Source organism: Myotis yumanensis, unplaced genomic scaffold (genome assembly GCF_028538775.1).
Source record: "Myotis yumanensis isolate MYYU_CA2020_CCGP unplaced genomic scaffold, mMyoYum1.0.hap1 SCAF_6, whole genome shotgun sequence".
NCBI classification, from domain to species: Eukaryota; Metazoa; Chordata; class Mammalia; order Chiroptera; family Vespertilionidae; genus Myotis; species Myotis yumanensis.
In genome coordinates, this window is record NW_027223757.1 from 23,972,994 (window position 1) to 23,989,511 (window position 16,518).

Consider the following 16,518-nt stretch of genomic DNA (forward strand, 5'->3'; position numbering starts at 1 on the left):
ATTCACTTTGAATATTCCATTTGGGCATTTAGTGAAAGAAACGGGAAAGTTACATACATAGAATCACTTCCAAATTTTACTATGAAGTTATTTCTCTGTTTTTTTCTAGGTAAACCTTTATTGATTTTAAAACACTTGTATTTATGAATTATAATAAATTTCCTTTTGTTTTAATTTTACCATACTTTTTAAAGGAAGAGAAGCTGAGATTTCTTGAGTATTGATGTATCCCTACACCCTAGAGAAAATAGGGTTTCGTGTTAGACTTTCACATGTCCCCTACTTTTGTCCTTTCCTATAAAGAGCAGGATATAATGAGCAGAGAATCATTTCCAAAATCAGATAGACTTGGGTTCCAGTTTCAGCACTGCTACTTACCAGTTGTGTAATTTTGGATAAATTACTAAACCTTTCAAATCCATTAGTTCATCTGTATAATGTACCTATTAATAGCAACTTCCTAATGCCCGCCTTTATGAAAAATAAATGGGATGACAAATGTAAACATACCTAGTAGGTCCTCAATATTTCTTAGTTCCATTCCCCTACCTCCAAGGGCTGTTCTTCCTATAGGTGAAACAAGTGGAAGGAGCATCCACTTACTTTTGTTCTAGATTAAGTATATCAGTTATATCTGTGGGGACAGTTCAGGGACCCAATCAGGTGGACATTGCAGTAGTCATTGAAACAATTCTTTCCTCTATGATCTAGCTAATGTGAAAATATATAGCTTTCCATGCCTGTTAATGGTATGAGTCTTATTGGAAGTTTGTTCCTCACAAGTGTCCTATACCAAGAGTTGTAGATGTGATTACACCTAAGGTGCCACTATAACCCATAAAGAACCACAGGCCATAGGAGACAAACCTCAATGTACAATTAAACATCTCAAGTTCTCTGATGAACTTGTATGAATATTTACATTTTAAGTGTTATACTCCAACCAAATATAATACCCATTTAGTTCAATCCATCAAATCAGAGGATTCATTTCGGTGAAATATAATTCAAGTAATCTTTGTAACCTACAAAGAGAAAGGAATTCACTTACAATATACTTTCTTTCCAAATAATAAAACATAAAGGATGCTTTCTAAAAGGTTTTGGAGCCAAAACCGGTTTGGCTCAGTGGATAGAGCGTCGGCCTGCGGACTGAGAGGTCCCAGGTTCGATTCCGGTCAAGGGCATGTACCTGGGTTGCGGGCACATCCCCAGTAGGAGATGTGCAGGAGGCAGCTGATCGATGTTTCTCTCTCATCAATGTTTCTAACTCTCTATCTCTCTCCCTTCCTTTCTGTAAAAAATCAATAAAATATATATTTTTTAAAAAAGAATCAAACCAGCAACATTTAAAAAAAAAAAAAGGTTTTGGAGTTGCATGTTCCTATCTATACCTCTACCAATGGATAAACTTTGTACTAGTCTATGCCTATGCTAAAGATGCACTTATAATCATTTCAGAAAATTCATCAAATTCAGAAAAGAAATAGAAATATTGTGTTAAATGAATGAATCTTCCCTGTTCTGGACAATTCATTCAAGTCAACAATTCCATAGTAGTTTCTACAAGGAGGAAGGTAATGTGCTACAGTAGGTATTAAAAATAGAAAACTTATACCTCATTTGGTAATCACCTCATACCTTCATTTTTTATTCAATAAATGCCTTTTAGGCACCATACTATATAAAAATGGCCCTATCCCAACATGGTATACAATAGTGTTCTACATGGTAGGAGAGCTGAGAAGATCCACTACTATGATACCAAGCACAGAGTGTTAGGAGGACTCACAGAAGGATCTGATTGAGAGGTGAGGAGGAAATACTTGAGGTAGGAAATTGAAGGGTGGATGGCATTTTAACAGGTAGAGACAATATCCAATTGTAAAGGAATGTGGGAATCAGTACAGAAACAGAAAAACATGGGGACATGGGGAGGAAAAAAACAGCAAGAACAGACACGTAGCTCTAGCCGGTTTGGCTCAGTGGATAGAGTGTTTACCTGTGGACTGAAGGGTCCATGATTTGATTCCAGTCAAGGGCATGTGCCTCAGTTGCAAGCTCCTGGCCCTGGTCAGGAGCATGCAGAAGGCAACCAATCGATGTGTCTCTCTTATGTCAGTGTTTCTCTCTAGAGGGGGAGGAGGGAGAAGAGGAGGAGGAGAAGGGGAAGAACAGACACCTATTTATCTGCAAGGGAACTGGTGGGAGATAAAAATGGAAAAATAAGTTGGCATCACATTGTGGGGAGCCATGAATACCAGAATTAATAATATAAATGTAGCTAAGTAGACATTGGGGAGCCATTGAAGAATTTGGAGTAGAGAGCTGACATGATGGAAATTGTGTTTGAGGAATAAATCTGTCAGAGGGAGGTGAGATAGATTGGAGGGGACAACTGGAGGCAATCAAGGGGTTAGTCCATGATCCTGGGGTAGAGGATAAGCAGACAGATTGAAAGGGGATCATGTATATTACAACACACATCTGGAATTTTTGCAGTGAACTATAACGATACAAACACATATCTCCAAATATAAGAACAAACTTATTTAAAATATATGCTGAGAACTATGGAGTTAATGCAGCAGTTTTTAACCTCTGGAGACTTAGAATCAACTGAAAGTTTGGTCATCTCAATTTGCTCACCACAAACCATTGCCCTCAAAACCCAGGATTTGCTAAACATTTCAAACTCTGAGAAGCGGAGGGTTCAATAAAACCACATTGTGCCTGGCATATATTTCTTCTTTAGGACTGAGGAAATTTGAGCTGCTTCTCACTAATTCATTTAAATTTCATTCAAACTGGGATTTTGAAAAGTCTCTCTATTGCCCAGAAAAGTCTCAAGAGCTTATTTTTAAAGCCCTTTTCCCTCCTTACAAAAAGGAAATAGTTTTTCAACCATCCCTGAACCCCAGAATTTAGAGATTCATAATCCACGGGTTGGAATGGGGTGTATATTAGGTAAAACAATAGGCTAAAAACAGCATATTTTGTCAAAAAAGCAGCGCATTGGGTAGTTCAGGAGGACAAGGATTTTAACCCTCTTGGACACTTTCTGAGCACATTTTCCTAGCACTGATGTAGCAGGTGTGGGTACAGTGAACTGAGGAAGGAGTTCATTCTTTTCTATGACTCATATCAGCCATGTTGGTTTTCTCTTTACTGTCAGGAACATAAAAGAGAAATGACAATTGAAAAGTAAACATGTTAAAAAGTGGAACTAGAGAAACAATTTACCCTGCCTTAAAGACTCTCTTTTTCCTCCTCCTCCTCCCGCTCCGTGGCAGCGTCAAAGCAAAACTCTTCTTTTAGTGACAGCCGTCAAGGAGTCGTGAGTGCTGTACATAGAAGAGCTGATGACATGGGGATTTAATGCATCTCCATTCAAGACCTCAATTTAGAGAACTTACTTCTTAGCTCCTTTTAACTCAGATATATCATTTGCAAATATTTTCTCCCGTTCAGTAGGTTGTCTTTTCATTTTGTTGATAGTTTCCTTTGTTGGGAAGCTTTTTGTAGTCTCACTCATGTTTGTCTTTGTTGCCTTTGCTTTTTGGTGTCAGATTCAGAAAAGCATCACTAAGGCCTAGGTCAAGGAGATCACCATCTATGTTTTCCCCTTAGAGTTTCATGGTTTCAGGTCTTATGTTCAAGTCTTTAATCCATTTTGAGTTAAATTTTGTGTATGGTGTAATTTAGTGGTCCAATTTTATTCTTTTTCATGTGTCTGTCCAGTTTTCTCAACCCTTTTTGTTGAAGGGGTTGTCTTTTCCCCATTGTATATTCTTGGCTTGCTGTCATAAATTAAATGCACGTATATGTGTGGGTTTATTTCTGAGCTCTTTATTCTATGTATCTGTTTTTATGCCAATACTATACTTTTTAATTACTATAGCTTTGAAATACAGTTTGCAATCAGGGAACGTGATGACTTAATCTTTGTTCTTATTTCTCAAGGTCACTTTGGCTATTTGAGATCTTTGTGGTTCCATGCAAATTTTAGGATTTTTTTTCTATTTCTATGAAAAATGCCATCCGAATTTTGATAGGGATTACATTGAATTTGTAGATTGCTTTTGGTAGTATGGGCATTTTAACAACATTATTTTTCCAATCCATGAGCACAGACTATTTTCCCATTTATTTGTGTATTCTTTAATTTCTTTCATTGCTGTCTTATAGTTTTCAGCATGCAGGTTTTTCACCTCCGTGGCTAAATTTATTCCTAGGTAATTTATTTTTTTGGATGCAATTGTAAATGAGATTTGTTGTCTTAATTTATCTTTCTGCTAGTTCATTATTAGTATATAGAAATGCAACAGATTTTTGTGTATTGATTTTGTATCCTGCAATTTTACTTAATTTGTTTATTATTTCTAACAGTTTTTTGATAGAGTCAATAGGTTTTCTAAAATAACATCAAGATTATTTCTATATTTTAAAAGGCTTTTTGGCAGCTTGTTCTTTTTATGAATAAATGGAGACTTTAATGTCTAGAGAGGTTAAACTGTGAAAGGTGAGAGTTGAGTGGTAAAGTCATTACACCTAAAATCAAACTAATTAATTCTCCACATTTTTTTAAAATATATTTTTATTGATTTCAGAGAGGAAGGGAGAGGGAAAGAGAGTCAGGAACATCAAAGATGAGAGAGAATCACTGATCGGCTGCCTCCTGCATGCCCCCTACTGGGGACTGAGCCCCCTACTGGGGACCTAGGCATGTGCCCGTGACCAGAATCGAACCTGGGACCCTTCAGTCCACAGGCCAACGCTCTATCCACTGAGCCAAACCAGCTAGGGCTCAACATTTTTAAAACTGCATCTTTAAAACTAGAATTTCATCCTGATTTCTCCAAGCCTCATCGTTCTTGAAATTAGAACTATAGCACACACGTAGGAAAGTTATTTAATTCTGTCATCATACATTTAACACCTATAACTTGCAGCATATTGTGCAAATGCAAAGAAAACTAGTAGGAATCTGGCCTCCTAGACCTTCAGCCTAATGAGAAAGTCAGATGTGTAGATAAGAGTGAATTTGCAATCATATAGGCCCAGCTGAGTGTGATAGAGGTCAGTCACTGCGACAGGAGGGCCTGGGCCCAGAACTCCATTTGGGGGTTTGAGAAAATGATTCCAAAACCTAACATGTATGTTTTAGCATGTTGTACTTTATAACTGGAATATTATTTTTAAATGGCATTTGATTATGATATTTCTGTAAACTGAGAGGATTTATTCAAATTAAATCAATGAATTTTATGTGAAGTTTTCATCCTGTGTAAGATTATGCGCTAGATATAAGGGATTACAAAATTGGGTAAGATGGTTTCTGACCTTGGGGAATAATAAGTTATTTATACCAATAACTCTGTAGAACAAGACATATTAAAACTTTTATGAGAAGAGTAAACAAAGCATATGAATAACCACTAACCCTGGAAGGAATTGTATTATAAGTATCATATAATTATTAAAACATAATAACAATAATTATATAACATATAAGTATTATAATAATTATTAGTGCAGTTTAAAAGTAGGGCATTTGTTATTAATATTATTTTAAAGATTTAGTTGGATTAATGTTCTGAAAGTATTGATATTAGATTCATGGAGTTGGGTCTTCATATTTGCTTGAGGCGAGTTCTGTTCACCTAAATAGAAAGGTTGTCTTTGTTCCTGGTATCACCTGAGGTGCTCCTGCACCAGCCACTAACATGCATACTCTGGAAACAATGCAGGCAGACCTTGCTGAAGGAACCAGGCATAGAGCTGACAAAAAGAGCCTCATCATATAGGTGTGCTTATAGCTTTTTTTATCCCAGGTATTTATTCTAGGTTTAAGGTTTCTCCTGGTGCCAAAATTTATTAGCCCTTCTGAAGAGAATATATCATAGAGAAGGTACTCAAAATGAAAATAATTTTTATTAGCATTTTTGCATTTAAGCCAACCCCAACTTGTGAATTTTTTAATTACCATACTGGCCATGCCAATTTAAACTTTATAACCCTAAAATTAGTGTCTAAATAGCACAGAAATGTGTTAATATGCACATATTTGTGAAATTCATAAAAGAACAAGTAAGCAGAAAATGGATTTTTACAATGAAGGTCAATGTGCACATAGATTAGGCAATGAAACATTCTGGAGCAGCATTTTATAACCATTCCAAATGGGATTTGGGGACCCATAGCCCATAAAACAATAAAATTCAAATAAAAAGCACCATTAGGATGATTTTGAATGCCTTTAAGTAATAATCTTTTTAATTATATAAAAGCATTAAATAAACCAAGTGTTTTATTATTAGGGACATTGTCAAGACTAAATTTTCACAAGCTGAATTTAGTTGAGTTATCTGTAAAACTTAGCTTCGCTAATCATTTAAATGTCTATTCAGAAATACATATTATGATATATCTAATATACTAGCTATTCACTAAAAGTCCTTTGGAAACAAATGTGTCAGATCTTATTCAGTAATTATACAACACATTTCAACACTTCACAAAGCAGTATTTATGACTATTATTCACAGATTGTTCTTTATATGGGTTTTTTTTTTTCTCCCAACTGTACCTTCATCTTCTTATATGCTAATTTTTCACTATTTCACATAGTACAAAGTACTCCCTAAATGAAAGTTGATAAATAAATTATTAATATTATTTTAAATAAATTTGTTTTGGCATTATTGAATGTTCTTCCTCTTTAGAGAGCTACCTTGAGGATTTATTTTTCATTTAGCTTTATGTATGTTCTCAAATAAGAAAATTAAGCCCTTTTGCTTTTATAAATAGCTACCTAGCATCAATTCTGAATTATTTTCTTGTGATTAAAGAATATCCAGATGGAAATACTAAAAAGCATTGTCATGGCTTGCCTTGGTAGTTTAAAAAATATTGCTATATATAGTATATGCTACATTTTTTAACCTATAGGCTACCATAAAAATTAACTATGAGATGATTTTATTGTCTAGGTTTATTTTATTATTGAATTAGTAGGGGCCCAGTGCATGAATTCCTGTATCTTGAAAGGAACTGTGGGCTGCAAGGCTGCCGTAGGCACAAGGGCGAGTCTCAGCCCATCCTTCGCACCTCCACCCGGCCCCTCCCACCCCGGTCGCCTGTCTGCTGGCAGCCCCGCTCCCACCTCCACTGTTCCCACTCGTTGCCGGTGCCAGCCCTGCTCGCACCTGCTAACGGCGCAGAGCGATCAGGACCAGCTCTGGACACCAGCAGAGGGTGCAAGCGGCAGCTCTGGCGCCAGCAGCGGGTGCGAGTGGGTCTGGCGCCGGCAGCAGATGCAAGCGCCAGGTGGGACTATGGTGCGCAGGAGCAAAGAATTTTCAGTAACCACCAGAGGCTCACCTCAATGACAGTGACCAGCACCCTGCCTTGGTCTGGCGCCCCGCTCACCTGCTCCACCATCCCGCCATGGCCAACGCCCACCATGTTCTGCTCATGCCCCCTGGTGGTCAGTGCACATCATAGCAACCAGTTGTTCGGTTGTTATGCCATTCGGTCTATTTGCAGATTAGCCTTTTATTATATAGGATTTTTACATTATCTGTGCTTATGCTCCAAACATGTGATAGGACTGGAACTAGGGTGAGGGACTGAGGCATTTACCTCAGGCTCAAAATTCAAGAGGGTACCAAATAACTCAGTAATCAACATATCATATTTTTTAAAAATATTTTTAAAATAAAAATTAAGGCCAAGAGCCCTAGCCGTTTTGGCTCAGTGGATAGAGCATCAGCCTGCGGACTGAAGGGTCCCAGGTTTGATTCCAGTCAAGGGCATATGCCCAGGTTTCAGGCTCGATCCCCAGTAGGAAGTGTGCAGGAGACAGCTGATCAATGATTCTCTCTCATCATTGATGTTTCTATCTCTCTCTCCCTCTCCCTTCCTCTCTGAAATCAATAAAAATATATTTTTTTTAAAAAAATGAAGGCCAAGGAATATCATAAATTTAAATCAAGATCAAGAGATCTGTGTTCTGTCATGTTTGTGGACTATTATCTGTTTGATTACAGGGTGAAACAAACAAGTAGGGAAGGTGAGAATCTTGTTTTCTTCTTTGGTTTCAGAATAAAATGGATTTAAACTTAATATCTCCATTTCACAGGATCATTAGATCAATAGTATTTTAATCAAAATGACAATTTTAGTGAATAGAAACTATTACTTTCTGATCATCTACATTTACTGTATATAGCTCATGTATGGAAAATTAACATGTAACTCATTTTTAAGTCCATATCCTCATTTCACAAATTTCCCTAATAGTTTCATTTATGGAAATTTTTTCTAATTCAGGATCCAATTCAGGGTCATGCTATGCATTTAGTGCACTATATCTGGCATCTAATATTATGAAACAATACCCAAGTTTGTCTTTTATACCATTGACATTTTTTAAGAGTACAGGTCAATCATTTTATAGATTATCCTTCAAGTTGGGTTTTTCTGATATTTCCTTTTTATTGGGGTCAGATGTGCCTTTGGTGGAGGAACACTACACAGGCAATATCACATTACACCAGGAAGCATATGAGGTCAGTTTCTCCCATCACTGGTGATAACTTTATTTAAAATAGTAGAACATTTGTTCACTAAAATACTACTCATTTTTTTTTTCTAATGCATATTTGAGGGGAAGATACTTTGATACAATGTAATTATTTTGTTGTTTTTAAACTTTGGCTTAATAATGTTAGTATCCATGGATGATTCTATTTGAGTCAGTTTTTACTATGAAGGCTGCAAAATGGTAATTTTCTAACTCTTAATTTCATCTACATTATTGGTTGTCACTCTCTGCAAGAAAGAACTTTCCCTTCTCCTTATTTATTTATTTACTATTTACTTGCTTACTACCAGTATGGACTGTGGATTCTTCTGTCAGTCTAGGGTTTATGATCCATTCTCCCATTTTCCATTTTGATGCTCCAGTTTTCCCATATTTTCTCAGAAGGATCCCTTCAAGTTGTCTCCTCTGTCATTTTTAAGTAATCCCATCACTATTTGAGCTCTCCCTTATTTTTTGGCATAACAAGAAGTTATATTCATCTTGTTCTTTGCCTGCCCTAGTTTTCAGCCATTTCACCAAGGTGGTCTGGTTCCCTTTACTGAAAAATTGTATTTGAAAAAACAAAATCTGAGCGCTAAATATGCTTGTCTACTAGGACGTTGTTGCTTCTAGGCATACAATAAAATGTGCTCTTTCAAGTGCATAGTTCAGTGAATTCTGACAGATTTATATGCCCACGGTCAATGCTCAGTCTTCATTGTATTTGATCTATTAGCAGCATTTGAGACTGAGGGTCACAACTTTCTCCTCACAATATTGTCTTCACTAGCCTCCCAAACAATGATACTCTCCTCGTGTTCCTCCAACCCCCTGGGTACTCCTTCTGTCTCTTGATCTTTTCTACTCTTCTCCATACCCGTTAAAGTTGAAGTACTGCAGAACTCAGACTTGGATGCTTTTCTCATCTGTATCTACACTTGTTCCCTAGGTAATCTCATCTGACAACTCCTAAATTTATGTTTCTAACCCAGTCTTCTCCCCCAAGCGCTGGATTTTATATCCGCTTATTTCTGTTATTTCATGTGTGTGTGTTTTATTGATTTCAGAGAGAGGAAGGGAGAGGGAGAGACAGAAACATCAATGATGAGAGAGAATCATCAATCGGCTGCCTCCTGTACGTCCCCTACTGGGGATTGAACCCACAACCCAGGCAAGTGCCCTGACCCAGATTCAAACCATGACTTCCTGGTTCATGGCTGGACTCTCAACCACTGAGCCACACTTATTTCTACTTGACATCTTCACCTGATTTTCTAATAGACTTCCAAATTCAACATATGCAAAACTGAAATCCACCCCCACACCTGCTCCACCTGCAGCCTTTCCCATCTCTGATGATGGCAGCTCCATTATCCTGGTTATTCAGGCCAAAAACTTGGAGGTACCCAAAATATAGTCAGGATCTCTTCCCTACCTCAGCACTGCTCTCACATGGTGTGAGCAGCCATAACCTCATGCCTTGAGTATTTCAATGGCCTCAACAGGTCTCACTACATCAAAACTTACTCCTATAATCTGCTCTCAGCACAGAAGCCAGGATGACCTATTTTAAATGTAAGCATGATTGTACCAGACTTTTACTCAAAATTTTTGAAGTGGTTCCATGTTTCACTCAGAGTAGAGCCCAAATGTTGCAGTGGCCTACAGGGTCCTACAGGGTATGATTCTCATACCCCCTTTGCTCTAAGCCCTCACCTCTTACTCCCCCTTTTTCTCTCATCCCCACAGGACAGGTGCTGCTCTCCCTCCTGCATACCAGCATGCTAGAGATCCTTCCCACTCTAGGGTTATTGGTGCTGGTCCCTCTGTATAGAAGGCATTTCCCCAGATATCTACTTGGCCAGCTCCCTCATCTACTTCAAGTTGTGTGTGTTTTTAAATTGCAGACTCTAATGACACCAAACATAACTCCTCTCACCCAACACAGAACTTCTGAACCCTCATTCCCTGTTTGCCTTTTTTTTTTTTTTACCCATTGCAGTTAAGACCTTCTAACACATTGTTGTAAATTGCTTCTTCTTTATGTTTATTGCTTATTGTCTGTCTCTCTGTCCTAGAATGAGGACAGGGATCTTTGTTTTTCTCACTGGGGCATCTAGAACTGAAGGATCTCATCGGGTTTCTAGAGCACTGCCTGTCTGTCCCTTAGTAACACTCAACATATTTTTTATATATGTATTTTTTGTTGATTTCAGAGAGGAAGGGAGGAGAGAGAGATAGAAATATTAATGATGAGAGAGAATCATTGATCAGCTGCCTCCTGCATGCCCCCGACCGGGGATTGAGCCCACAACCCAGGCATGTGCCCTGACCAGGAATCGAACCATGATCTCCTGATTCATAGGTCAACCCTCAACCACTGAACCATGCCAGCCAGGCTCAAGATATTTTTTAAGTAAATAAATCACCTACTTTATCTTGTACTTTGACTTGATAAACTGATAAAAATGAGTAAGAACTCACTAGTAGAATTGAGTCATATAATCCATTTTTAATATTGATATGTGCCTAAACACCCAACTTTTATTATATTCCTCTTATCTACTTGTTTGCCTCTTTCCACACATGAAATCTAGATTCATTTTAAAATAAAATACAAAATTAATTAGGCAGCATTTCCAGAGAACAGTAGGTTTTGTCTGCCCTGAATTATGCCTTAGCATGTATAATACAACATAAGTAACAAACCGATATCAGTCACTCACTCACTGTCGGTGGGGAGGGCCACATTGCTAAGGAACCCCAGACCACTGTTTCTGCTGCCTCTGGCATCCACTGTGATTTTAAGCTCCATAGAGGGAAAGGGCAGATGGGAGGAGGCATGAGAAAAACCAAAGTTCTTTATACATGAACAGTACATTTTCCTACTAAACTGTTCAATTGACTCCAGATCCAAAATTGGCAGCAGATGTCTCTTACGTGGCCGTAGAGTGACTCACAGCATTTCAGCTGAGACAAGACTTACCTTGAAAGGCATTTAAATAATGTGCTTGGGGTATTTCTGGGCAATCACCACGATGTCAACAGTCAAGTTTTAAAAGGTACATGTGAATGAGTATTCAAATCTCTCTACTGACAGGATCAGACTCTCATGGCCACCAGCACAAGAGAATGTGCTCCATTAGAAAGCAAACGCTGCATGTCAGGAGAACGTAGGTGGCTTTTAGGCTGAGATTGTTTATGCCTTTGCCACTGATGTTCTTGGAACATTAGAAAACATTCCCCTTGTCTAAGCTAGTGCATTCTCAATCCTTCTACTTCAGGTGCAGGGTTTGATCAAACTAGAATGAGTGTAGAATGAGAACCTAGTCTAAATTTTGGAACATTGGTTCTAATGCAGCAGAGAAAACCTTAACTGTTTCTTTAAATGCATGCAGAAGTATGGGAATTTTTCTTACTAAGCATATTGGCATCATTAATAAGAAAATGCAGTTTTTAATTCATACACTTTGTCTTCGAAAATTACATTTTAAAATATCTCAACTTTAAAAAATTTTTTAAATGTATTGGTTTTTAGTGAGAGAGGGAAAGGGAGAGGGGGAGAGAGGAGAGACAGAGAGAGAAAGATTGATTTGTTGGTCCACTTGTGTATGCATTCACTGGTTGATACATGTCCTGCCTGGGTATCCAACCTACAATCTTGGTGTATGGAGATGATGCTTTAATCAACTGAGCTACCTGGCCAGGGCTAAAAATATTTCAGTATTTTAATAAATGTAATATATAAGAAATATTACTTTTTGTTCTAGAAAAATTTTAAATATAGAGTTAAATAGACTATATTTAAGAAAGCATTGAGAGCATCTTTATAAAAAAACTAGAGGCCCAGTGCATGAAATCTGTGCACTGAGGGAGGGTTGTCCCTCAGCCCAGCCTGCACCCTCTCCAATCTGGGACCCCTCAGGGGATGTTCGACTGCCGGTTTAGGCCTGGACATCCCTCTCACAATCCGGACTGCTGGTTCCCAACTGCTTGCCTGCCTGCCTGCCTGATTGCCCCTAACCGCTTCTGCCTGCCAGCCTGATCACCCCTAACCACTCCCCTGCCAGCCTAATTGATGCCTAACTGCTCCCCTGCTGGTCTGATTGCCCCTAGCTGCCCTCCCCTGATAGCCGGTCGCCCCCAACTGCCATCCCCTGCCGGCCTGGTTGCCCCTAACTGCCCTCCCCTGCAGCTCGCCCCACCCCCAACTTCTCTCCCCTGCCAGCCATCTTTTGACCACATGGGGGTGGCCATCTTGTGCGAGGGCATGAGGGTCAATTAGCATATTCCCTCTTTATTATATAGGATATGTTTTTTATTTTTATGTGGGCTCCCTACTGGGGACCGAACCCACAACCCATGCATGTGCCCTGACTGGGAATCAAACCATGACTTCCTGGTTCATGGGTCAATGCTCAACCATTGAGCCATACCACCTGGGCTTGAGAGCATCTTTAATACTTCTCTCCTTTATAATACCTTGTACTTTTACATAGTGGGTAAAATGGGCCTTATAAATATATAATTTCTGAATTTGATTACTTTCCACAGATACAACACACTCAGGGGAAATTGGCACCAAGAAAAAGGTGAAAAGACTGTTAAGCTTTCAAAGATACTTCCATGCATCGAGGCTGCTTCGTGGAATTATCCCACAGGCCCCTCTCCACCTGCTGGATGAAGACTACCTTGGACAAGCAAGGGTGAGCTAGCTACCCCTGTGCCACCTCACCGCAGACAGGGGCCGAGAGCATGTGCCGCCACGGGTAGTAGGGTTGAGTCCCGCTTCTGACACTGAGGTGCTCTGTGGCTTTGGCTGGTTACTCAACATATCTGAACTTTTTTCTCTAATATAAAATGAACTTAATAGAAATACACACCTCATAGGGGTGATGAGGTAAAGCATGTTTACAGGCTAAATATATTCATACCTAGTTATTTTTAGTGTATAAATGTGCAAAACATATTTAACCCATTGAATTATCTCATTGTAATAGCTACCATGAAATTAACCCAATAATTACCAACTCTTAATTCCATTTTAGGATAGCAATATGGTGCATTATCTTTTTCATAATTTTTAATTCATTCAAATAATTGTTACTAATTTTATAATTATTTTTGCCATTCATTGGTCCAACTGAGGGTAGGCACTAATGTGTGACATTCTAAACAAAAGCCTGCAGGCTATCTCTAACCCAAACTGCCAAAGGAATTTAGAGTTTAGAAATAAACTGCCTCAGTTTAAATATAAGTCAAAGGTAGCGTCTTATAGTTTGCATGATAAGTAATATTATGCTATTTATATACTATTAAGAAATAAGTAGCAAGTAATATCAGAAGAACTAATTCCCAATATTAGGTCTACAAAAGAGAAGGGGTCGGGGATCACTCCTTCTAACAACCCAAGGCCTGAATTGAGCGAATTTGTTTGTTGTTGTTCATTTGTTTGGTAAGAGGAGAATAAGACCAAGCTCTCAGCACCGGAGCCTCCGTGACAGGCACGCTCAGTGCTGCCTCCCCTCTAAGCGGCCACCTCTCGAGAAAGGCAACATTGAGATACAGAAAGAGCAGCGGGCCAGAATTCAGGGTATCAGCACCAAGTCCTGGCATGGCCCTCAGATTTGTATGACTTGGGTAAAATGCTCACTCCGTCTAGATCTCACAAACAACCTCTTAACCCTTCGTTGCCCTAATGTTGTTGTGAAAGTCTTTGTGGGTCACGATGAGGCCTTTGGATTTTTCACAAGATACAAAGAAGCCATTCAGGGGCAGCTAGGGGAGCAGGAGCTGATCCTTACCTTAGCCGTGGCTGTGCGAGGAGAGGAAGGAAGGCAGTCGCAGAAGCTACAGTGAGGAGAGAGTCAGCACCTGCAACTTTGTGTCTAACTGAGAGTTTCTAAGCATTGGGGTATTTTTAAAAGAAAAATAGGATTATAAGCCTATTGAAAGTAGGTCTTTAGATTACCCCAATATTTTCCATTGCTGGCTCTTCAGTTTTCTGTTACTGGTTCATTTCACATTTAGTCCCACGTTGAGCAGAATAATGTGCTCAGCCATCATTTTGACTCCATTTTATTAAAATTAGTTGTAAACCTGCCTTAAGTGAATAATAGTTTACCATGTAGAGACTTCACTGAACTATTGTTTTAACAGACACCTAACATGGGTGTGCTTCCTGTGTATACGCACTGTTCTAAGCCCTTAAATTACAGGCATTTATGTTTGCATAGGTTACCTTATTTAATCCTTACAACAACCCTCTGAAGGAATAATATCAGCCGCATTTTTCAAATTAGGAAAAAGAGGTACAGAGAAGTTAAGGAACCTGCCCACAGTTCCACAGCCAGTAAGAGGCGTGGTTGACATCAGATCAGGCAGACTGATCCCTGAGCCTGTCCCTTTAACACCATTGTGACTAGCCAGTAGAGTAAGATCTATTTTACCACAAACCAGTTGTACATTGATAGTAGAATGCTACTGTATTTTCACCGTCTTAATCGTTTAACCCACCGTGTCTCAAAGTGAATATTTGAGTCTTCAATGTGATTCATTTGAGTGTTTTTTGTTTGCCTTTCAGCATATGCTCTCCAAAGTGGGAATGTGGGATTTTGACATTTTCTTGTTTGATCGCTTGACAAATGGTAAGTCACCCGAAAGAATTCGCACTAAAATATACACCAGAAATGGGATTGATTTTATGAAAACAATACTTATTTTTAAAATTGGTAATCCTTTTTCCCTCTTTCCCCCACTTTCTTTTTTTTTTTTCTTTCCCCCACTTTCATAAGTCTCCAACCACTCAAGGAGGACCAGGGCAGGGAAAATTACTGCCAAAAAAGAATAAGGAATAAATTCGGCCTTAGAGTCTTAAGACAGTTTCCTTCTGGCCTTGACGATCCCAAAGGAATTAGGAAACCACAGATTAGATTCTGTCCTTGCAGAGCATTTTGGCTCTCTCCAGAAGGAGGAAGTTCAATGTTAGCCAATAATATCAGAACCTGCTTATCTGATCAGTCCTGCAGGGCAGGTACTGTGCACTTTCATTAAGTGAGTCAAACCTGCCCTGGCGCCCGGTATTGTCCAGGTATGTTTGGCGTCTTCAGAGGAAAACAATTGCTGAGGATAGAGTGGAAACGCTTAGGCTGCAGATGAAAGGAAAGTAGATATTCTCTTTGGTTTCACTTTTAAAATGTTTGTGCCTACAAAGCCTTCCTTTAAGAAAATAATAAAATCCTATTATGTTTTCATCTGCCTATTCAACAAATGCTGATGAGCTTAGGGAGCCAATGAAAGACATCATATTTAATGCTAACTTTCCTATGTCCCACCATCTACCAAGCTTGTGATTTGTCGTTGCAACTTGTTTTCTCATCATTCTATTACTTGAGAAACAACATGTAGTGGAAAGAGTACAGCCTCAGACCATAAAACTGAGCTTTCCACTGTGGAAAGCTAACTAGGCCACATAGGGATGGATTCCATAATTTCTTAGCTCCCGTTGTTCAAATCATCTGAGAAATTGGTACCAGTAAATGAAATTAACTGTGAACCAAAGAACATGTTCAAAAGAGATTATACTCATGACTCATAGAAAAATGAAATGAGCACATGTCAAAGATTTGTTTAACTCAATTAGCGATGTGGTAAGATGCTACGGATCTTTCAAAGGAGCATTCAAAGAGCCACACATATATAAGCAGTAAGAAACACTTGAATTTATAAATAGCTGTAAAACTGGGAAGAGGACATCAATTATATTTCCATCTGAATTATTTCGTTTGCATGTATATGGACAAGAGTTGCTTGAAATACTATCAGTTATTTCACAACTTGATAGTTGTGAAATAGCCCAAAACAATGAAAGGTGCAGAAACACTTAGAATGAGGTTCCCTGGAAGAGTATTCTTAGGCAACACGTTGTTTTT

General features: G+C 38.7%; 1 protein-coding gene across 4 annotated transcripts in view; it reads left to right on the forward strand.

Annotated features, from left to right (window-relative positions):
* PDE7B (phosphodiesterase 7B) overlaps nucleotides 1-16,518 on the forward strand; it is a 274,149-nt gene that overhangs the window by 223,465 nt on the left and 34,166 nt on the right. For all 4 annotated transcript variants that reach the window (XM_070417744.1, XM_070417745.1, XM_070417743.1 and 1 more), the window contains 2 exons: nucleotides 13,142-13,293; nucleotides 15,171-15,234. In XM_070417744.1, coding sequence (XP_070273845.1) covers nucleotides 13,142-13,293; nucleotides 15,171-15,234 — 216 coding nt within the window. The remainder of the gene's footprint in view (nucleotides 1-13,141; nucleotides 13,294-15,170; nucleotides 15,235-16,518) is intronic.